The following is a 22,879-nucleotide window of genomic DNA, read 5'->3' on the forward strand; positions in this document are numbered from 1 at the left end:
AATTCCAAAATTCCCACATTTATCATCTGATTCAAACTGTTCCAACTCCAAAAATATTCACCCTGTTCAGGAATGGTGTGCTCTACTTCCACCATTCCGAAAAAAATTCCCGGATTTCCCATTATTCCTCTTTTTCGGTGGGGGCATTTTCCCCATTCAAAATGATTTGGCCATTTTTCAAACGTCCACAATTCCCACATTCTTCAACACATTCCACCATGCTAACACGTTAGCATGCTAACATCAAAGGTCAACATGTTTACTGTCAGTATGCTAGCAAAATAGCATCAAATCACAAAATATATAACTTTTGAGTCCGTATTGACGATATCGACTGACCAGATAACGCCAATAGCAAAAAGCTAACATATTGACTTTTGCAGGCTAACATGGTAGCAAGGGAATACAAGTACTGATATCAACGACTTTACATGTGTACCTAGGAATTTTGTAAAAATGTTAACCTAACATTAGCATGCTAACGTTAGCATCGGACAAAAAATACGACTTTTAGTTGTATCCTCGTAAAATTTGTGCACACACAAAAAATGCTAGCATGCTAATGTTAGCATCGGACAAAAAATATGACTTTTAGTTCTATGCTTGTAAAATTTGCGCACGCACAAAAAAAATGCTAGCATGCTAATGTTAGCATCGGACAAAAATTATGACTTTTAGTTCTATCCTTGTAAAATTTGTGCACACACAAAAAAATGCTAGCATGCTAATGTTAGCATCGGACAAAAAATACGACTTTTAGTTCTATCCTTGTAAAATTTGCGCACGCACAAAAAAAATGCTAGCATGCTAATGTTAGCATCGGACAAAAATTATGACTTTTAGTTCTATCCTTGTAAAATTTGTGCACACACAAAAAAATGCTAGCATGCTAATGTTAGCATCGGACAAAAAATACGACTTTTAGTTCTATCCTTGTAAAATTTGCGCACGCACAAAAAAACTGCTAGCATGCTAATGTTAGCATCGGACAAAAATTATGACTTTTAGTTCTATCCTTGTAAAATTTGTGCACGCACAAAAAAAATGCTAGCATGCTAATGTTAGCATCGGACAAAAAATACGACTTTTAGTTCTATCCTTGTAAAATTTGTGCACGCACAAAAAAATGCTAGCATGCTAATGTTAGCATCGGACAAAAATTATGACTTTTAGTTCTATCCTTGTAAAATTTGTGCATGCACAAAAAAAATGCTAGCATGCTAATGTTAGCATCGGACAAAAAATACGACTTTCAGTTCTATCCTTGTAAAATTTGCACGCACAAAAAAAATGCTAGCATGCTAATGTTAGCAACTTCACTGTGCAGGACACTTGAAAGGTTGAATTATTATTATTATGATGGTAAAAGTTGAGTTTTGTGTGGCAAAGATCAAAAGAAACAAACAATAACGATGTTGCATTTTCTTTTAGAATCTCCGTTAGCGACCAGTGACCGTGCGACGTGTCATCCACCAATGAGATCGCTGCTCACCCTGTGACCCCGCCCCTTTCCCCAGGCATCAAAAAAAAGATGATTGACAGCACTATTGTCCACGGTGTTGATGTCTTTACGTGTCAATCAGGACAAACACAAACAAAACATGTTTGGTCCCACGTGGAAAAAAGTGTGTTTTCATGTTGTTTGGTGACTGTGACTGTTCAAAAATTAACTTTGCCATGGCATCCCTTTTATTTTGACGTCTTCCGGGTATCTTATTTTGAAAGGACCCCTTTGCCGACTGACTGGCGGTAAGCTAGCATGCAGAGTACAAAGACAGATGTCTGCGTTAAGGTGAGTTTATTTCGCTGTAGTACAGTAATCATGTAGTACAGTAGTCATGTTGTACAGTAGTCATGTAGTACAGTAGTCATGTTGTACAGTAGTCATGTGCCTGATAAAACGTCGTAGTTTTTGTACAAGCACAAAGAGTTATTTATTGTTTATGGATCCTGCTCTGGTTAGCAGGAGCACTAGCTAACGAGCTAACGAGCTAACATGCTAACATTTCCTATTTAGTTGTTCCCTCTTGAGTCAAGATACATTCAAAAAGATTCATCTTTACAATGTAAAGTTTTTAAAAAATGGTTTTGGTGTGAATGATTATTCATTCATTGATTCATTTATTGTGTGAATGCTCCAAAACATTCACACATTTGTTTTGTTTTTACACCAAAATTCATCTATTTATTTCTTCTTCTTCTTCAGATTTCCACATTTTTCAACCAAATAAAACCGTTGCACCTTCAACACATTCCACCGTCCTGGAAATTTTAACTTCCCCTTTTCAAAGTACCCCCAAAAATTCCAGGATTTTCCACAATTCCTGGTTTTCCAAAGCCCTGTTTCCACCCTTGTTTTCTGGAAAACCCATTTTTCAGCGCATTTCAACCGTTCCACCGTCAAAACATTCCTTTTAATAAGGACAAAAAAAATATTTTTTTTCTAATCCGGAAAAATTCCCGAAATCCCAGGAATTCCGTAATACTATTTCTCATTTCAACATGTTATTACTTCAACATTTTGTCCACGGATTTGAAAAATGTCAACACCAACCATTTCAACTCATTCAGACCATTCAAATTTTTTCCCCAAAAATTCCCACTTTTCCCGAAATTCCCAATTTTGGGGGAAATTCCCATTGGAATGAATAGGAAAATTTTCAAAGTTCCATAATTCCCGCATTTTTCATCTTGATTCAAACTGTTCCAACTCCAAAAATATTCAGCCTGTTCAGGAATTGTGTGCTCTACTTCCACAATTCTAAGAAAAAAAAAATTCTCGGATTTCCCATTATTCCTCTTTTTTGGGGGGCATTTTCCCCATTCAAAATGATTTGGGCATTTTTCAAACTTCCACAATTCCAACATATTTCAAACCATTGCACCTTCAACACATTCCACCGTCCTGGAAATTTTAACTTCCCCTTTTCAAAGTACCCAAAAAATTCCAGGATTTTCCACAATTCCTGGTTTTCCAAAGCCCTGTTTCCACCCTTATTTTCTGGCAACCCATTTTTCAGCGCATTTCAACCGTTCCCCTGTCAAAACATTCCTCTTAATAAGGACAAAAAATATATTTTTTTTCTAATCCGGAAAAATTCCCGAAATTCCAGGAATTCCATAATACTATTTCTTATTTCAACATGTTATTACTTCAACATTTTGTCCACGGATTTGAAAAATTTCAACACCAACCATTTCAACTCTTTGAGACCATTCAAAATTTTTTCCCCAAAATTCCCACTTTTCCCGAAATTCCCATTTTTGGGGGAAATTCCCATTGGAATGAATGGGACATTTTTCCAAGTTCCATAATTCCCACATTTTTCATCTTGGTTCCAACTGTTCCAACTCCAAATGTATCCAACCTGTTCAGGAATGGTGTGCTCTACTTCCACAATTCTAAGAAAAAATTCCCGGATTATCCCATTATTCCTCTTTTTTGGTGGGCATTTTCCCCATTCAAAATTATTTGGGCATTTTTCAAACTTCCACAATTCCAACATTTTTCAAACCGTTGCACCTTCAACACATTCCACCGTCCTGGATATTTAAACTTCCCCTTTTCAAATTTCAAAAAAATTCCAGGGTTTTCCAGAATTCCTGGTTTTCCAAAGCCCTGTTTCCACCCTTATTTTCTGGCAACCCATTTTTCAGCGCATTTCAACCGTTCCACCGTCAAAACATTCCTTTTAATAAGGACAAAAAAAGTATTTTTTTTCTAATCCGGAAAAATTCCCCAAATTCCAGGAATTCCGTAATACTATTTCTCATTTCAACATATTATTACTTCAATAATTTGTCCACGGATTTGAAAAATTTCAACACCAACCATTTCAACTTTTTCAGACCATTCAAATTTTTTCCCAAAAATTCCCACTTTTCCTGAAATTCCCATTTTTGGGGAAATTCCCATTGAAATGAATGAGACATTTTTCTAAGTTCCATAATTCCCACATTTTTCATCTTGATTCAAACTGTTCCAACTCCAAAAATATTCATCCTGTTCAGGAATTGTGTGCTCTACTTCCACAATTCTAAGAAAAAATTCCCGGATTTCCCATTATTCCTCTTTTTGGGGGGGCATTTTCCCCATTCAAAATTATTTGGGCATTTTTCAAACTTCCACAATTCCTACATTCTTCAAACCATTGCACCTTCAACACATTCCACCGTCCTGGACTTCCAAACTACCCTTTTTCCAAGTCCCAAAAAATTCCCAAATTTCCCTAATAGCATTTACTACGTCAGCATTTCTTACCCGATTTAAACAATTCCAACACCAACCAATTCAGCTCATTCAGGACATAGATACTGACCTAGATAGATATCTACATATATCCATATTCAAAAGTTATTTATTTTGTTCCATAGTCGTATTTCAAATAGCTAGTGTTCCATCTTGTATTCTGTTTATCTTTTCCCTATCTCCTGACCGATGGTACGCTGTAGACGACCTTGGCTTTAGGAATGTGAGGAGTAGCAATACTCCCTTCTTATCACATCCTGTGCCCAACTAAGGAGGACAATAGACATGTGTATTCGTTCTGGTGGGTAGGATTGTCAGATCAACTTGGGCGATGCAATTGGAAGGTGTTGTTCATAGATTGGTCTCCCAAAGCTTTGGAATATAATGTCAGAATACCTACTCTGTCTGGGATTCATTTAAAATCAGCTCATGTGTCATGAAAATAACTTGGGGCTGAGCAGCAGTTTAAATTCCCAGTAAGAGGAATATCTGGTCCAAACGCAACAATTTTTTTAATCCCGCTTTTCCCCAAATTTCCAGGAATTTCCCATTGCAATGAAGGGACATTTTTCCAAGTTGCACAATTCCCACATTTTGCAACCTATTCAAAGCATTCCACTCATCCTGGACATTCAAACTAACATGTTCCCGAGTTCCAAACCAAATTCCGGCTTTCCTGGAAATTCAAACCATTCCTCCATTCATTCGACATTCTGTCAGCATTTCACTTCCACTTCAGCATCGGAGCATTCACACGTCTAGTTTGTTATGTTTTGTATGACTTGTCCGTAGGAGCTTTCCAATTGAATTGGGAGGTTTTCCTTTTGCATGCAAACACAAAGAAGCCATGCGTCGGACTCCAAAAAGATAAAATTCTGCTAATACGCCCAAAGCACAAATGTTCATTTCAAGGTAATGATGACCTTTTAGTTGCTGTGGAGATGAAATGTGTCAACAATCTTTGCATGTTCATGTTCTGTTAGCAGGTGTGATGCGTTAGCATGTTTTGTGGCTGTAAATTGTCCTGTTTTGTCATGACAAATGTTTTTAAGGTGTACTTACAGTATGTCAACACTGCAATATCAATATTTCACACCTTTAGTTGCTAAAGAAACATAAAAATGGATGTAAGTAGTTTGTTGTGTGTGAGCAGTAGCAAATAAAACTGTCATGAAAATCATTGACTCGCTCGTGGATTTGATCGTGTGTTGAGATAATATTTCATTTTAATAGATTATAGTTCCATTTTATAACTAGATCAAGTTTGGGAGTATAAAAGACCAGGTTGTGTTGCACCTTGATGACCACAAGAGGGCACTCACACACTAAACTACCTGTAGTGAGAAAAAAAATTCTGGGCCCTTGGAGAGAGGGTCCAGACTGAGGCCAACTTTTTTTTTCAAAAAAGTTGCATATTTAAAAAAAAAAACAACAAAAACAAAAAAAAACCAGTCGTAAATAATAGTATGTTTTTGTACAAAAAAAAGATTTAATTATTGTGAGAAAATAGTACTATATATGTGAGAATGTTTGTCAGAAAATAGTAAAATATTTTTAAACAAAATATATAGAATATTTGTAAAAAAAAAAAAAGGTGTATTTTTTAATTAAATAGTAAAATATTTTTTGTCAAAAAAGTTGGATATTTGTGAGAAAACAGTACTATATTTGCAAGTAAATAATAACATATTTTTGTAAAAAAAAAAGATTTAATTATTGTGAGAAAATAGTACTATATGTGTGAGAATGTTTGTCAGAAAATAGTAAAATATTTTTAAACAAAAAATATAGATTATTTGAAAAAAAAAATTGTGTATTTTTTAAGTAAATATTAAAATATTTTTTGTCAAAAAAGTTGGATATTTGTGAGAAAACAGTACTATATTTGCAAGTAAATAATATATTTTTGTAATTATTGTGAGAAAATAGTACTATATGTGTGAGAATGTTTGTCAGAAAATAGTAAAATATTTCTAAACAAAATATATAGAATATTTGTAAAAAAAATTGTGTATTTTTTAAGTAAATAGTAAAATATTTTTTGTCAAAAAAGTTGGATATTTGTGAGAAAACAGTACTATATTTGCAAGTAAATAATAAAATATTTTTGTAATTATTGTGAGAAAATAGTACTATATTTGTGAGAATGTTTGTCAGAAAATAGTAAAATATTTATATACAAAATATATAGAATACTTGTCAAAACAATATTTGTATATTTGCAAGTAAATAGTAAAAAAATGTTGGCAAAAAAGTTGGATATTTGTGAGAAAACAGTACTATATTTGCAAGTAAATAATAACATATTTTTGTAAAAAAAAAAGATTTAATTATTATGAGAACATAGTACTATATTTGTGAGAATGTTTGTCAGAAAATAGTAAAATATTTTTAAACAAAAAATATAGATTATTTGAAAAAAAAATTGTGTATTTTTTAAGTAAATAGTAAAATATTTTTTGTCAAAAAAGTAGGATATTTGTGAGAAAACAGTACTATATTTGCAAGTAAATAATAACATATTTTTGTAAAAAAAAAAGATTTAATTATTATGAGAACATAGTACTATATTTGTGAGAATGTTTGTCAGAAAATAGTAAAATATTTTTAAACAAAAAATATAGATTATTTGAAAAAAAAATTGTGTATTTTTTAAGTAAATAGTAAAATATTTTTTGTCAAAAAAGTAGGATATTTGTGAGAAAACAGTACTATATTTGCAAGTAAATAATAACATATTTTTGTAATTATTGTGAGAAAATAGTACTATATTTGTGAGAATGTTTGTCAGAAAATGGTAAAATATTTTTAAACAAAATATATAGAATATTTGTAAAAAAAAATGGTGTATTTTTTAAGTAAATAGTAAAATATTTTTTGTCAAAAAAGTTGGATATTTGTGAGAAAACAGTACTATATTTTCAAGTAAATAAAAACATATTTTTGTAATTATTGTGATAAAATAGTAGTGTATTTTTTTAAGTAAGTAGCATTTTTTTGAGAAAAAAGGGATTAGTAAGAAAACAATAATATTTTTGTCAGAAAATGATAGATTTTTGTGGAATATTTGTAAGTAAATAGTAATATATTTGGTGAAAAAAGTTGAATGTTTTTGAAAGATAGCATTGTATTTTTGTAAAAAAGAAAAAAAGTAGTATAAATGTGAGGAAACTAGTATTTTTTATAAAAAAGGAAGAATGAGAGAAAATAGTAAAATATTTTTATACAAAAAATATTGAATATTTGCAAAAAAACAGTAGGGTTTTTGTGAGCAAACTGTATATTATTGTGAAAAAAGTACAATATTTCTGAGAAAATAGTTGTATATTTGTAAGTAAATATTACAATATTTTGTCAAAAAAGTTGCATATTTGTAAAAAAAAAACAGTCGTATATTTGCGTGTAAATAATAGTATGTTTTTGTTTAAAAAAGGGTATAATTATTGTGAGAAAATAGTAATATATTTTTGTAAAAAGTAGCATATTTGTGAGAATGTTTGTCAGAAAATAGTAAAATATTTTTAAACAAAATATATAGAATATTTGTAAAAAAAAATTGTGTATTTTTTAAGTAAATAGTAAAATATTTTTGTCAAAAAAGTTGGATATTTGTGAGAAAACAGTACTATATTTGCAAGTAAATATTAGCATATTTTTGTAAAAAAAAAAAAAAAGGTGTAATTATTGTGATAAAATAGTAGTGTATTTTTGTAAGTAAGTAGCATTTTTTTGAGGAAAAACGGAATTCGTAAGAAAACAATAATATTTTTGTCAGCAAATAATAGATTTTTGTGGAATATTTGTAAGTAAATAGTAATATATTTGGTGAAAAAAGTTGAATGTTTTTGAAAGGTAGCATTGTATTTTTGTAAAAAAAAAAAAAAAAAGTAGTATGAATGTGAGGAAACTAGTATATTTGTATAAAAAAGAATGTGAGAAAATAGTAAAATATTTTTATACAAAAAATATAGAATATTTGTAAGAAAATAGTTGTATATTTGCAAGTAAATAGTGGAATATTTATATTTTAGAAAAAAATATTTGTGGGAAAATATTTAGTGAAGAGAGAAAAACAAGAATAAGTGTAAAGAAAATGGTGATATAAACATGTGTGTAAAAAACCCTCCTAGCCATAGCACACATAAGCATGTGTGTAAGAGGTAAAGCTCAAAGAACACAAAGGTAGTTAAAGACATTAAAAGAGCAGAGCTGATGCAAGCAGACATTTGTACAAAGATGGCAGAGACAGGAGCAGACCCAACTAAGCAAACAAGAAGGTCTCAGCCGCATGGATGAGTGAGGATGCGTCTAAGGAGACCGAGGTGTCCCATACCTGCAAAAACATATTTTTATGATCGATCTCCGACTTTCTGGAGGACAAACATAGTACCGTGTCAAACATTTCACTTTGGTGTCACTAAAGTTGCTGTAAGCCAACATGATTTGTGATTTAAATTATAGATAAAATATGTTTACTGAATTCTTTAAAATGTTCTTTTTTTAGTCAGAAAGAAAGGAGCGAGAAATACCAAATTTAAAACAGTCCAATTTTTTGTAGGCAAAAGTTGCGTATTATTTTTAAAGAAAGTGTTCTACGAAAGTGTTCATTTTAAGAAAAAAAAAATATATATATATTAAAAGAAAAGGTCATATTTTTGTTCAATTAAGGATTTCCATTCAACTTTTGGGAGAAGAAATAAAGTTTTCCGGAAAAAAGTCCCGTGCTTTCATTTTAAAAGTTGGATATTTAGAAAAAGGTTGTAAGAAACATGTTTTTGACGTAATTTTTAATATATATATATATATATATATATATTAAAGTTGTATACTAAAAAAAGTATTTTTTTGCATATTTCGGTAAAATAAATATTTAGCATATTTTTTGTTGACAGAATTTTTAATATATATACTGTATATATATGTATATATGTACGTATGTATCTGTATGTATGTATATGTACATACTGTATGTACATATATCTATATATATGTATATATGTGTATATATATGTATATATATGTGTGTATATATAATATATATATATATATATATATATATATATATATATATATATATATATATATATATATATATATATATATATATATATATATATATATATATTAAAGTTTTTGCATATTTTGGTAAAATAAATATTTAGCATATTTTTGAATACATTCTAGTTCCATTTTATAAGTAGATTATGTTTGGGACGAGGTTGTGTTGCACCTTTCTGACCACAAGAGGGCACTCACACATTAAACTAGCAGTCCCTCTTCATTAGGTACACCTCTACTGTTTATTTTTATGATGGTTCTCCTTGTTTCTCAAGTAGGAATATCAAAAATAGTACTTTGTCAAACTATTTACCTTGGAGATCAATACAGTTGTTGTAAGCCAAAATAAATTATTACAATTATTCATCAAATATATTTACTTAATTCTTTAACTTTTTCTTTTTTCAGTCAGAAAGAAGGAGTGAGAAATACCAAATTTAAAACAATTTCATTTTTTAGGCAAAAATTGCATATAATGTTTTTAAAGAGAGTGTTCTTTGACAGTGTATGTTTTCAGAAAAATACAAGTAATAAAAGAAAAGGCCATACTTTTGTTAAAATGTGGCATTTAAAAAAAAATAGCTACAAAAATAAATTAAAAGCTGTAAAATTATATTACACATTTTTAAAAGCTGGTTGTTTCAAAATGAAACTCCACATTTTTGAGGGAAAAAGTAAATCATTTTTTTAAAAGTTAAAAGAAACTATTTTTGGGGGGTAAATGATGCTTTTTTAAAAAGTTGTATATTTTCCACAAAAAAGACACATATTCAAAAAACATTAAAAAAAGTATCCATTTTATTTAAATAGTTTAAAAGTTGCAAACTTCTCTTAAATGTGGCACATTTTCTCAGGAAAACAATAAATGTTTTTAGGGAGACGCATAGATTTTCTCGAAAAAAATGTACTTATAGAGGAGAAATGTTTTAAAACAAAAAAACAACTTTTGGAAAAAAAAAAATTATAAAAATAATAAAAAATACAATAAAAAAATTATATATATATATATATGTATATATATATATATATATATATATATATATATATTTTTTTTTTTTTTTTTTAAAGTCCCATGCTTCCATTTAAAAAGTTGAATATTAATGCGAGAAACAAGTTTTTGACAGAGGTTATGATAAATATATATAAATGTATATACATATATATATATACTAAAAAAGCTGCATTTTTTGCATAAAGTGTGTATGATTCTTTGTAAAAAATAATGTTTATAAAAAATATTTTATAAGAAAAGATTGATCATTTTATTTAAATAGTTTAAAAGTTGTAAACCTCTCTTAAAGGTGGCACATTTTCTCAGGAAAACAATTAATATTTTTAGGAAGTCTAGAAAAAATGTACTTATAGATGAGAAATGTCCAGAAAAAAAATGATATATATATATATATATATATATACATATATATATATATATATATATATATACATATATATATATATATATATATTTATTTATTTTTTCCCCCAAAAAGATTTCGATTCAACTTTTGGAATAAAAAAATAAAAAATAAAATAAAATAAAATAAAAAATAAATAAAATAAATATATATATATATATATATATATATGTATATATATATTTATATATATATATATATATATATATATATATATTTTTCAAAAGTCGAATCGAAATCTTTTTTGGGAAAAAAATAAAAATAAAATATACATATATATATATATATATATATATAAACACACAGACATATATGTATATATATATATGTGGACATCTTTCCCTGTCGCCGCTCGGGTTCCATGGACCACTCAGGAAGGACATGATCGAGCAGGTTTGACTCTCGTTTATTTTTCATTAAAGATAGTTTCTTGCACCGTTGCCGTTCGTGCTGCTCGCTCTCCGTGTCTCGCCTCCTGCTCCCTGTTGCTCTCCAGCCACTGCTGCGGACTCTCAGACTCCTTCTGCCCCGATCTCTCCTCCTTCTCCCCTTTTATACAGTGTAAGTAGATATGTTGATTGTTTCCTGGTGTGCGAGCCATGCACCTGATCTCCGCTCACCCGCCTTCTCCGCCTCTTTGCCGCCATCTTGGGCAGGGCCACTATATATATATATATATATATATATATATATATATATATATATATATATATATATATATATATATATATATATATGTGTGTGTGAGAGATGTTTTGTTGAATTCATGAGAAAATAAAAATAATGGTGTAGATTAGAATATTTGTGAGAAAATAATAATATGTTTTTTTATCAAATAAATAGTAGTTTATATTGTGGAAAAATAGTCTTTTTTTAAAGTAGGTATTTGTAAGAAAATAGTCAAATGTTTTTATCTTAAAATGTGTCATATTTGTGAGAAGATAGTCTATTTTTCTCAATAAAGTAGAATATTGTGAGAAAACAATAGTAGTAGTTAGCATTTAACCAACATGCTAGCTTTTGTGGGTGAAAGTAAGTGATGGTGATGGTGTTAGTTCCTGTGGTAATGGTGGAGGTTCCTGTGGTGATGGTGGAGGTTCCTGTGGTGATGGTGGAGGCTCCTGTGGTGATGGTGGAGGTTCCTGTGGTGATGGTGGAGGTTCCTGTGGTGATGGTGGAGGTTCCTGTGGTGATGGTGTTAGTTCCTGTGGTGATGGTGGAGGTTCCTGTGGTGATGGTGTTAGTTCCTGTGGTGATGGTGGAGGTTCCTGTGGTGATGGTGGAGGCTCCTGTGCTGATGGTGTTAGTTCCTGTGGTGATGGTGGAGGCTCCTGTGGTGATGGTGGGGGCTCCTGTGGTGATGGTGTTAGTTCCTGTGGTGATGGTGGAGGTTCCTGTGGTGATGGTGGAGGCTCCTGTGCTGATGGTGTTAGTTCCTGTGGTGATGGTGGAGGCTCCTGTGGTGATGGTGGGGGCTCCTGTGGTGATGGTGGAGGCTCCTGTGGTGATGGTGGAGGCTCGTGTAGTGATGGTGGAGGCTCCTGTGGTGATGGTGGAGGCTCCTGTGGTGATGGTGGAGGCTCCTGTGGTGATGGTGGAGGCTCCTGTGGTGATGGTGGAGGCTCCTGTGGTGATGATGCAGGCTCCTGTGGTGATGGTGGAGGCTCCTGTGGTGATGGTGGAGGCTCCTGTGGTGATGGTGGAGGCTCCTGTGGTGATGGTGGAGGCTCCTGTGGTGATGATGCAGGCTCCTGTGGTGATGGTGGAGGCTCCTGTGGTGATGGTGTTAGTTCCTGTGGTGATGGTGTTAGTTCCTGTGGTGATGGTGTTAGTTCCTGTGGTGATGGTGCAGGCTCCTGTGGTGATGGTGGAGGCTCCTGTGGTGATGGTGTTAGTTCCTGTGGTGATGGTGTTAGTTCCTGTGGTGATGGTGTTAGTTCCTGTGGTGATGGTGTTAGTTCCTGTGGTGATGTGAAGTGTCTCTTGATGTGCGTGATGACACGCTGACTTTCTGAAGCTGACTTCTATTTGACTATGTTGACTAGTTGATTTCTCCACCTTTGACATCCGTTCACAAAGATCAACGTTACTCTTTTAGCATCTCTAGCATGTTAGCATTTTGCACCGGACATTGTCATGTAGCACTTTAGCAACTACTGTATCCCATCCAAGTTCCCATATTTATTCTCGCAAGGTTCCTAACATGCTAGCTGTTAGCATGCTAGTTATTAGCAATTTTAGCTTTCGATTTCTGTGTTGTTTCGCGTTCATGTAAGTCGATAAATTTGTGGAAAAAAAGTCGAATATTGTAAAAAAGTAGAATGTTTTGAAAAAATACTACATAGAAAAAATAGTGAAATTTTATGCGTAAATATATTTGTTAATCAATAAATTTGTGACTAAATAAGAGTTACTTTTGTTAAAAAAGTTGCAGATTTTGAGAAAATAGTATTTTTTGTAAATAAAACGTAAAATATTAGTGAGAAAATGTTAGACTTTTGTAAAATATGTGAATATTTGCAAGAAAACTCAGAAACAGTATATTTTGTGAAAAAAGTACAATATTTCTGAGAAAATAGTTGTATATTTTGTAAGTACAATATTTGACAATATAGTTTGTCAAAAAAGTTGCATATTGTAAAAACAGTCGTATATTTGCGTGTAAATAATAGTATGCTTTCGTAAAAAAACAGTGTATATTAAATAGTAGATTCGTAAAAATAGGTTTTATTATTGTAGAAAATTTAAAAGTAGCGTATTTGTGAGAACGTTTGTCAGAAAATAGTAAAATATTTTTCTACAAAATATATAGAGTATTTGTAAGAAAATAATTGTATATTTGCAAGTAAATAGTAGAATATTTTTGTCAAAAAAGTTGGATATCTGTGATAAAACAGTACCATATTTGCAAGTAATTATTAGCATATTTTTGTAAAAAAAAAAAAAAGGTTTAATTATTGTGAGAAAATAGTGAAATATTTTTGTAAAAAGTAGAATATTTGTAAGGAAACTAGTATATTTTTGTAAAAAGTAGAATATTTGTAAGGAAACTAGTATATTTTTGTAAAAAAGGAAGAATGTTTGTTAGAGAATAGTAAAATATTTTTACACAAAATATATAGCATATTTGTAAGAAAATAATTGTATATTTGCAAGTAATTAGTAAAATATTTTTGTCAAAAAAGTTGGATATTTGTGAGAAAACAATACTATATTTGCAAGTAAATAATAACATATTTTTGTAAAAAAAAAAAAAAAAAAAGAAGAAGGTGTAATTATTGTGAGAAAAGAGTAATATATTTTTGTAAGAAAGTAGTATTTTTGTGAGAAAAAACGGAATTCGTAAGAAAACAATAGTATTTTTGTCAGCAAATAATAGATTTTTGTGGAATATTTGTAAGTAAATAGTAATATATTTGGTGAAAAAAGTTGAATGTTTTTGAAAGATAGCATTGTATTTTTGTAAAAAAGAAAAGTAGTATAAATGTGAGGAAACTAGTTTATTTTTGTAAAAAAGGAAGAATGTTTGTGAGAAAATAGTAAAACATTTTCATACAAAACATATAAAATATTTGTAAGAAAATATATTTGTAAATAAATCAATTTGTGACTAAATAAGAGTTACTTTTGTTAAAAAAAAACTTGCAGATTTTTGGGAAATTAGTATTTTTTGTAAATAAAACGTAAAATATGAGAAAATTTAGACTTTTTTGTAAAATATGTGAATATTTGCAAGAAAACAGTAGGTTTTTGTGAGCAAACTGTATATTATTGTGAAAAAAGTACAATATTTCTGAGAAAATAGTTGTATATTTGTAAGTAAATATTACAATATTTTGTCAAAAAAGTTGCATATTTGTAAAAAAACAGTTGTATATTTGCGAGTAAATAATAGTATGCTTTCGTAAAAAAAAGGGTTTTATTATTGTGAGAAAATAGTAATATATTTTTGTAAAAAGTAGCGTATTTGTGAGAATGTTTGTCAGAAAATAGTAAAATATTTTTATAAGTAAATAATAACATATTTTTGTAAAAAAAAAGAAGGTGTAATTATTGTAAGAAAAGAGTAATATATTAAAAAAAATGTTTCACAAACAAAAAAAAATGTTTCACAAATTAAAAAAAAAAAGTTTCACAAACTTCAAAAAAATGTCTTACTAATTAATAAAAATATTTAACAAACTCAAAAAAAATGTTTCACAAATTAAATATTAATGTTTCACAAATTCAAAAAAACTGTTTCACAAACTTAAAAAAATGTCTTACTAATTCAAAAATGTTTCACAAATTCAAAAAAATATTTCACAAATTCAAAAAAATGTTTTACAAACTCAAACAAACTTTTTACAAACTCAAAACAATGTTTCACAAACTCAAAAAATGTTTTCCAAATATTCTAAAAAATGTTTCACAAACTATAAAATGTTTCACAAATTAAAAACAATGTTTCACAAGCTCAAAAAAATGTTTCACAAACTCCAAAATGTTTGACAGACTCCAAAAAAATGTTTCACAAACTATAAAATGTTTCACAAATTAAAAACAAGCTCAAAAAAATGTTTCGCAAACTCCAAAATGTTTCACAAAGTCAAAAAAATGTTTCACAAACTCCAATTTTTTTTAATAACTATAAAAAATGTTTCACAAACCCCCAAAAATGTTTTGCAAACTCAAAAATGTTTCACAAACGCAAAAAGGTGTTTGTGAAACATTTTTTTGTGCGGTATGCTTTTGTAAAACAATAACTGTAATTGTAAAATATTTTAACAAAGATCAATGTTACTATTTTAGTGTTATTATAAAAATGCTTTACAAACTCAAAAAAAAATGCTTTACAAACTCAAAAGAAATGTTTTAAAAACTCAAAAAAATGTTTCACAAACCCCAAAAAAATGTTTCACAAATTTAAAAAAAATGTTTTACAAACTTCAAAAAATGTCTTACTAATTAAAAAAAATGTTTCAAACTCAAAAAAGATGTTTCACAAACTCAAAAAAAATGTTTAACAAACTCAAACAAACTATTTACAAACTCAAAACAATGTTTCATAAACTCAAAAAATGTTTTCCAAATATTCTAAAAAATGTTTCAGAAACTATAAAATATTTCACAAATTAAAAACAATGTTTCACAAGCTCAAAAAAATGTTTCGCAAACTCCAAAATGTTTCACAATCTCCAATTTTTTTTAATAACTCAAATAAATGTTTCACAAACCCCCAAAAATGTTTTGCAAACTCAAAAATGTTTCACAAATGCAAAAAGGTGTTTGTGAAACATTTTTTTGTGCGGTATGCTTTTGTAAAACAATAACTGTAATTGTAAAAGATTTTAACAAAGATCAATGTTACTATTTTAGTGTTATTATTAAATGTTGTGTGTATGTTTTGGCATTTAAATTGTATTTTTCTACATTTAATTTAAAAAATCAAATTTTCTGGCAATATTTGACTGAAAATGCACCCTTTTTTTGTTTGTTTTCAAATCTGCTATATATGATAAAAATAGAAAATTTTGGATGAACATATATTCCATTTTTGTGTTTATCTGGAAAAATAGAAATCCATAAAAAGGAAAACAGCACAAAATCCAATTTAATGGCAATATTTGACTAAAAATGCACCATTTTTTTGTTTGTTTTCAAATCTGCCATAAATAACAAAAAATAGACAAACGGCAACAATTTGTTCTATTATCACCGCCAGCTCCGTCAGCCAATCACAGCCCTCGGCTCCAGACACCTGCTGCTAATGCTAATGCTAACGCTAACACAGGATAGTGTGGCGAGGACAAGAAGTGAAGAAGACTCCCCGGCTGTAGTACAACATGTTTATTATTTGGCCGAGTAAACATTCACACGTCATCACAAAGTTGGAAACAGGAAACATTCAATTTGCCGGCAGCTGCTTTTTTTTTTCTCTCTCTCAATCTCACTCCATAAAAAAGGAAATAACAAATGGTCAACATTTCACGTTTCAAAGAATAAGGCAACAAATGAAATTATTACTAACGTCTTTTATTTCCTGAACCCCTCGTGACGAAAAAGTCAAATAGACTTTTTCATTGCGTTGTTGTGCGCTGCAGCTTGTTCTAAAGTGCTAAATGAAATGTTCCTTCTTAGGGACGCCCTTGTCCCGTCATCGGGAGCATGTTTTGTTTTGCTCATGTTCTGTTTGGTTTTTTTGGACAATCACTTCCTGTTCCTGCACACCTTGTCCTCATGTCTCACACCTGTTTGCACTCATCATGTCCATTATTTAAACCTGTAGTTGCCAGGTGGTCAGCCTGGCAACTTTACTTATACTTCCTTCATGCCATGCCTGTTCAATCATTAATGTCACAGTTATTGAGTTTTGTTTTTTTTGTCCATAGTCATGCTTTTGTGCTAGTTTTTGTTTCCATTAGTCAAGTTTGTTCTCCGCCTTTGTGCGCGCCTTTTTTAGTTATAGTGTTAAAACTAAATATGTACTTACACTCACGTCTTGCTCGTGCCAATTTTCCTTTGCCTCGGAAAACAATCCACGGTTTGACACGCCAACTTTTACTTGACACAAAGAAAATTTTCACATTTTTGCTCTCACATGCCAACACCCCAGAAAGCCTCATTCTTGTCTTTTATTTGCTTTTAAAAAGTACTTAAAAATTTTCATTAAAGCTTTATTTTGGTTTACCATCGGCAATATTTGCTGTGTGTTGTTGCATGGCTCGTAGAATGCTACCGCATGTTAGCTTGTGTTGTCATGGTAGCGAATGTTGCCCTATGTTACCATTATAGCACATGTTAGCATGTGTTGTTATGGTAGCATGTTAGTACATGTTAGCATGTGTTGTCATGGTAGCATATGTTTGCACATGTTAGCATGTGTTGTCTTGGAGGCGCATTTTTCATGTGTTACCATGGTAGCATATGGTAGCATGTGTTGTCGCTTGTTGAATGCGACTGCATGTTAGCTTGTGTTGTCATGGTAGCATATGTTAGTACATGTTAGCTTGTGTTGTCATGACGTTTTCCTGTTAGCTTGTGTTAGTTCCTATTGAAAGTCGGTAGCGTGTTAGCATACTTCTCCACATAAGCGCATGTTAGCACAGGTGAATATTAGCATGTGCTAACTTTCCCAGCCACGTTAGCGCATTTTAGTGAACACAAAAGCATGTGTTTAGTGCATGTTAGAGAACGTTTTCCTGTCAACTCGTGTTAGTTCTTATTGAATGTCAGCGCATGTTACCATACTTTTCCATGTTAGCACATCCGAACATTAGCATGCGCTAACCACGTTAGCACATTTTAGTGAACATTGGCACAAAAGCATGTGTTTAGTACATGTTAAAAATATGTTTTCCTGTTAGCTTGTGTTAGCTCATATTGGATGTCGGCGCATGTTACCGTACTTCTCCATGTTAGCACATCTGAACATTAGCATGCGCTAACCACGTTAGCACATTTTAGCGAACGTCGGCACAAAAGCATGTGTTTAGTACATGTTAAAAATATGTTTTCCTGTTAGCTCGTGTTAGTTCTTATTGAATGTCGGCGCATGTTACCATACTTTTCCATGTTAGCACATCTGAACATTAGCATGCGCTAACCACGTTAGCACATTTTAGTGAACATTGGCACAAAAGCATGTGTTTAGTACATGTTAAAAATATGTTTTCCTGTTAGCTTGTGTTAGTTCTTATTGAATGTCGGCGCATGTTACCATACTTTTCCATGTTAGCACATCTGAACATTAGCATGCGCTAACCACGTTAGCACATTTTAGTGAACATTGGCACAAAAGCATGTGTTTAGTACATGTTAAAAATATGTTTTCCTGTTAGCTTGTGTTAGTTCTTATTGAATGTCGGCGCATGTTACCATACTTTTCCATGTTAGCACATCTGAACATTAGCATGCGCTAACCACGTTAGCACATTTTAGTGAACATTGGCACAAAACATGTTAAAAATATGTTTTCCTGTTAGCTTGTGTTAGTTCTTATTGAATGTCGGCGCATGTTACCATACTTTTCCATGTTAGCACATCTGAATATTAGCATGCGCTAACCGCGTTAGCACATTTTAGTGAACATTGGCACAAAAGCATGTGTTTAGTACATGTTAAAAATATGTTTTCCTGTTAGCTTGTGTTAGTTCTTATTGAATGTCGGCGCATGTTACCATACTTTTCCATGTTAGCACATCTGAACATTAGCATGCGCTAACCACGTTAGCACATTTTAGTGAACATTGGCACAAAACATGTTAAAAATATGTTTTCCTGTTAGCTTGTGTTAGTTCTTATTGAATGTCGGCGCATGTTACCATACTTTTCCATGTTAGCACATCTGAACATTAGCATGCGCTAACCACGTTAGCACATTTTAGCGAACATTGGCACAAAAGCATGTGTTTAGTACATGTTAAAAATATGTTTTCCTGTTAGCTTGTGTTAGTTCTTATTGAATGTCGGCGCATGTTACCATACTTTTCCATGTTGGCACATCTGAATATTAGCATGCGCTAACCACGTTAGCACATTTTAGCGAACATTGGCACAAAAGCATGTGTTTAGTACATGTTAAAAATATGTTTTCCTGTTAGCTTGTGTTAGTTCTGATTGAATGTCGGCGCATGTTACCATACTTCTCCATGTTAGCACATCTGAACATTAGCATGCGCTAACCACGTTAGCACATTTTAGTGAACATTGGCACAAAAGCATGTGTTTAGTACATGTTAGAAGACGTTTTCCTGTTAGCTCATGTTAGTTCCTATTGAATGTCGGCGCATGTTACCATACTTTTCCATGTTAGCACATCTGAACATTAGCATGCGCTAACCACGTTAGCACATTTGAGTGAACATTGGCACAAAAGCATGTTAGAAGACGTTTTCCTGTTAGCTTGTGTTAGTTCCTATTGAATGTTGGCACATTACCATACCTTTCCACTTTAACGCATGTTAGCACATCTGAACATTAGCATGGGCTAATCCACGTTATCGCATTTTAGTGAACGTTGGCACAAAAGCATGTAGAGGACGTTTTCCTGTTAGCACATATTTCTTCTTGCGCCTGGCAGTTTGTGTTAGCGTATGTCAAGTTTGCATTCCAAAGTCCAATTTGAAGTTAGCAGACTCAAATAGATTATTGCAACATTTCGTCCGGAATGAGCGTTCTTACAGTTAGCATCGGGTGGTGTCATCGCCGAGCATGGACGCCATCTTGGATTATTGCTTCCAACGTGTTAGCTCGCTGCTAACCGCGTCAGTCAGGGTGCAAAAGTGTAAACACACACACGCTAACATACTTTTGGACGTCTTGACCAGCGTCCTAAAGTCGCGCACACACACACACACACACACACACACACACACACACACACACACACACACACACACACACACACACACTTGTATTTCTGACCTTCTGGAGACCTGAGTAAAAAGCCTCTCTGTTTTGTAACATCTTTAGATATATAAAGAAGTTTATTTACAACATTAATATATATATATATATATATATATATATATATATATATATATATATATAAAAATGTGAAAATATTCTTTGGGGTTTGGATCGTTTTTCCGAGGCAAAGGAAAGTTGGCACGAGCAAGACGTGAGTGTAAATACATATTTATTTTTAAGACTATAACTAAAAAAGGCAAACAAAAGGCGAATTTCACAAGTAAAATGTAGAATTTTGTCAGTATTCTAAAAAAATGTGTAATTTTACTCCACGCAAGTCAAAATGTTACAAGAAAAACCTAACATTTTTGCAATATTTGGATAAAAGTTGGAGTTTTACTCAATAGCAGTTGCAATTTTACAAGAAAAGCTTAAAGTTTTGGCAATTTTATGAAGAGTTGTGAATTTACTCGACAAACAGTCACAATGTTATACGAAAACTAACATTTTGGCAACATTGTAATATTAATCGGAATTTTACTAGGCAAAATGAAGACAAAAGTCGTCATTTTACTCCAAAAAATGTCACCAATTTACAAGAACAACAAAAAAGTTGGCAATATTGCGATAAAGTCAGAATTTTCTAGCACAGATGTCACCCTTTTTCCATTAAAAAAGTAATAATTTGACATAAAAAAGTAACAATTTTACGAGAAATATTCACAATTTTAAAACAAAAAAGTCAATAATTACTTAATAAATTTTTTAATCTTCATTATTTACGTCAAGTTATTACAGTATGTCTCTCTTTACATACCGTATTTCCTTGAATACTGTATATAGTATGTGCCTGCCGAGAATATCCCCCGGGTCAAACTCGTCACGTCACGAGTGACACTTCACCTGTCGTCATTTTCAAAATGGAGGAGGCTGATTTCAATCATTTGAAATCGCATAAAAGGAAGAAGATTAAGAGCTATTCAGTAGGATTTAAGGTCCAAGCTATTGAATATGCTAAAAAGAACAGCAAGCAGCTATGTTTTATTAATATACCGTAGCTGCGTGTGTCAAATATGAGTCATTAAATGACTCCCGCCTCCTGGTGGTAGAGGGCGCTAGTGATCCTTCTTGCGACTACTCGGCTGCAGAAGAAGTGACAACAAGCAGCAAGAGTGTTAATTCTTTCCTCTCGCTTGCACTTTTAACATGGAGGATTACATATCTAAAATAAAGCAGTTTTCTAAACTGGACTTTCAATGGAAGCAGGAGGTAATAAATGAAGATCTCCATCGAGACAGAGAGACTTTTAAAACTGAAGAAAGATAAGGAAGACTTCTATAAACAAGTTATCGATGCTTTTGATCAGAAGGAGCTGCGCATGGACTTCATTTATAAGTAAAGGTAAGACCATAATAACGTTTTTTTTTTTTATTAAATGTTCTTTTCCTGATGGTATCCTTACATCACACTCAAATGTTTACTGCATGACTTTGGTAAACACCGGAGTGAGAAGAGGTTTGAAATTGAATTGGTGCCCCGGCGGCAATTCAAGGAAATACGGTACTTCTTTTTTTTAATTTTTATTTTACAAATTTTGGCCACTTCGATTTTTTTTACACACGCTTGTTATTTCATATGTTGGCCAGAGGGGGAGCACTTCGATTTTTTTTTTAACACAAACTTGTTATTTCATATGTTGACCAATAACATTGTATCTATCAGATGCAATGTTATATGGAAGATACTTTTCCTACGTCATGTCTCAAGAAGGTGAGAAATACAACACACACACACACACACACACACGCACGCACGCACGCACACACACACACACACACACACACACAGGTTATCATTTGCAATGGGGACCAAGTTGTTGTTCAGTACTTGTGGGGACCACCCTTTATGTCCCCATTAAGTAAGCATTGCCAGAACACACACACACACACACACAGACACACACAGACACACACACACACACACACACACACACACACACACACACACACACACACACACACACACACACACACACACACACACACACACACACAGGTTATCATTTGCAATGCAATGGGGACCAAGTTTTTGTTCAGTACTTGTGGGGACCACCCTTTATGTCCCCATTAAGTAAGCATTGCCAGAACACACACACACACACACACACACACACACACACACACACACACACACAGGTTATCATTTGCAATGGGGACCAAGTTTTTGTTCAGTACTTGTGGGGACCACCCTTTATGTCCCCATTAAGTAAGCATTGCCAGAACACACACACACACACACACACACACACACACACACACACACACACAGACACACACACACACACACACACACACACACACACACACACACAGGTTATCATTTGCAATGGGGACCAAGTTTTTGTTCAGTACTTGTGGGGACCACCCTTTATGTCCCCTTTAAGTAAGCATTGCCAGAACACACACACACACACACACACACACACACACACACACACACACACACACACACACACACACACACACACACACACACACAGTTTGGTATCAGAAGACAGTGTAGATCATCACAACGTCGATAAGAAGGTTCACAAACGAGAAGTTCATGCATGTCATGCATAGATGAGCTTGTGTGAGACACGCCCCCTTGTGGCGCTCACTTTGTCCCCCCAAAAAATGCCCCCCCCCCACACACACACACACACACACACGGAGAAAAGTGTAGAGTCACAACAGGTCTCTTGTAGAGCTGCCACCAGCTAACGAGC

The 22,879-nt window shown here is 32.3% G+C and overlaps 3 protein-coding genes across 5 annotated transcripts in view; 1 reads left to right on the forward strand and 2 right to left on the reverse strand.

The window, feature by feature from the left end:
* The window catches only part of LOC133549064 (dynamin-1-like), a 36,466-nt gene extending 31,037 nt beyond the window's left edge, over positions 1–5,429 (forward strand). For both annotated transcript variants that reach the window (XM_061894161.1, XM_061894171.1), the window contains exon 23: positions 1,432–5,429. In XM_061894161.1, coding sequence (XP_061750145.1) covers positions 1,432–1,453 — 22 coding nt within the window. In that variant the 3' untranslated portion in view covers positions 1,454–5,429. The remainder of the gene's footprint in view (positions 1–1,431) is intronic.
* Positions 1–22,879, reverse strand: part of LOC133549033 (merlin-like) — a 186,314-nt gene that overhangs the window by 50,140 nt on the left and 113,295 nt on the right. The window lies entirely within an intron of this gene.
* The window catches only part of LOC133549094 (calcium-binding protein 7-like), a 26,536-nt gene continuing 26,470 nt past the window's right edge, over positions 22,814–22,879 (reverse strand). The window contains exon 5 of the mRNA XM_061894227.1: positions 22,814–22,879. This exon is cut by the window's right edge and continues 186 nt beyond it. The gene's annotated coding sequence lies outside the window, so the exon portion shown is untranslated.

This window comes from Nerophis ophidion, linkage group LG01, assembly GCF_033978795.1.
Source record: "Nerophis ophidion isolate RoL-2023_Sa linkage group LG01, RoL_Noph_v1.0, whole genome shotgun sequence".
Classification (NCBI taxonomy): domain Eukaryota; kingdom Metazoa; phylum Chordata; class Actinopteri; order Syngnathiformes; family Syngnathidae; genus Nerophis; species Nerophis ophidion.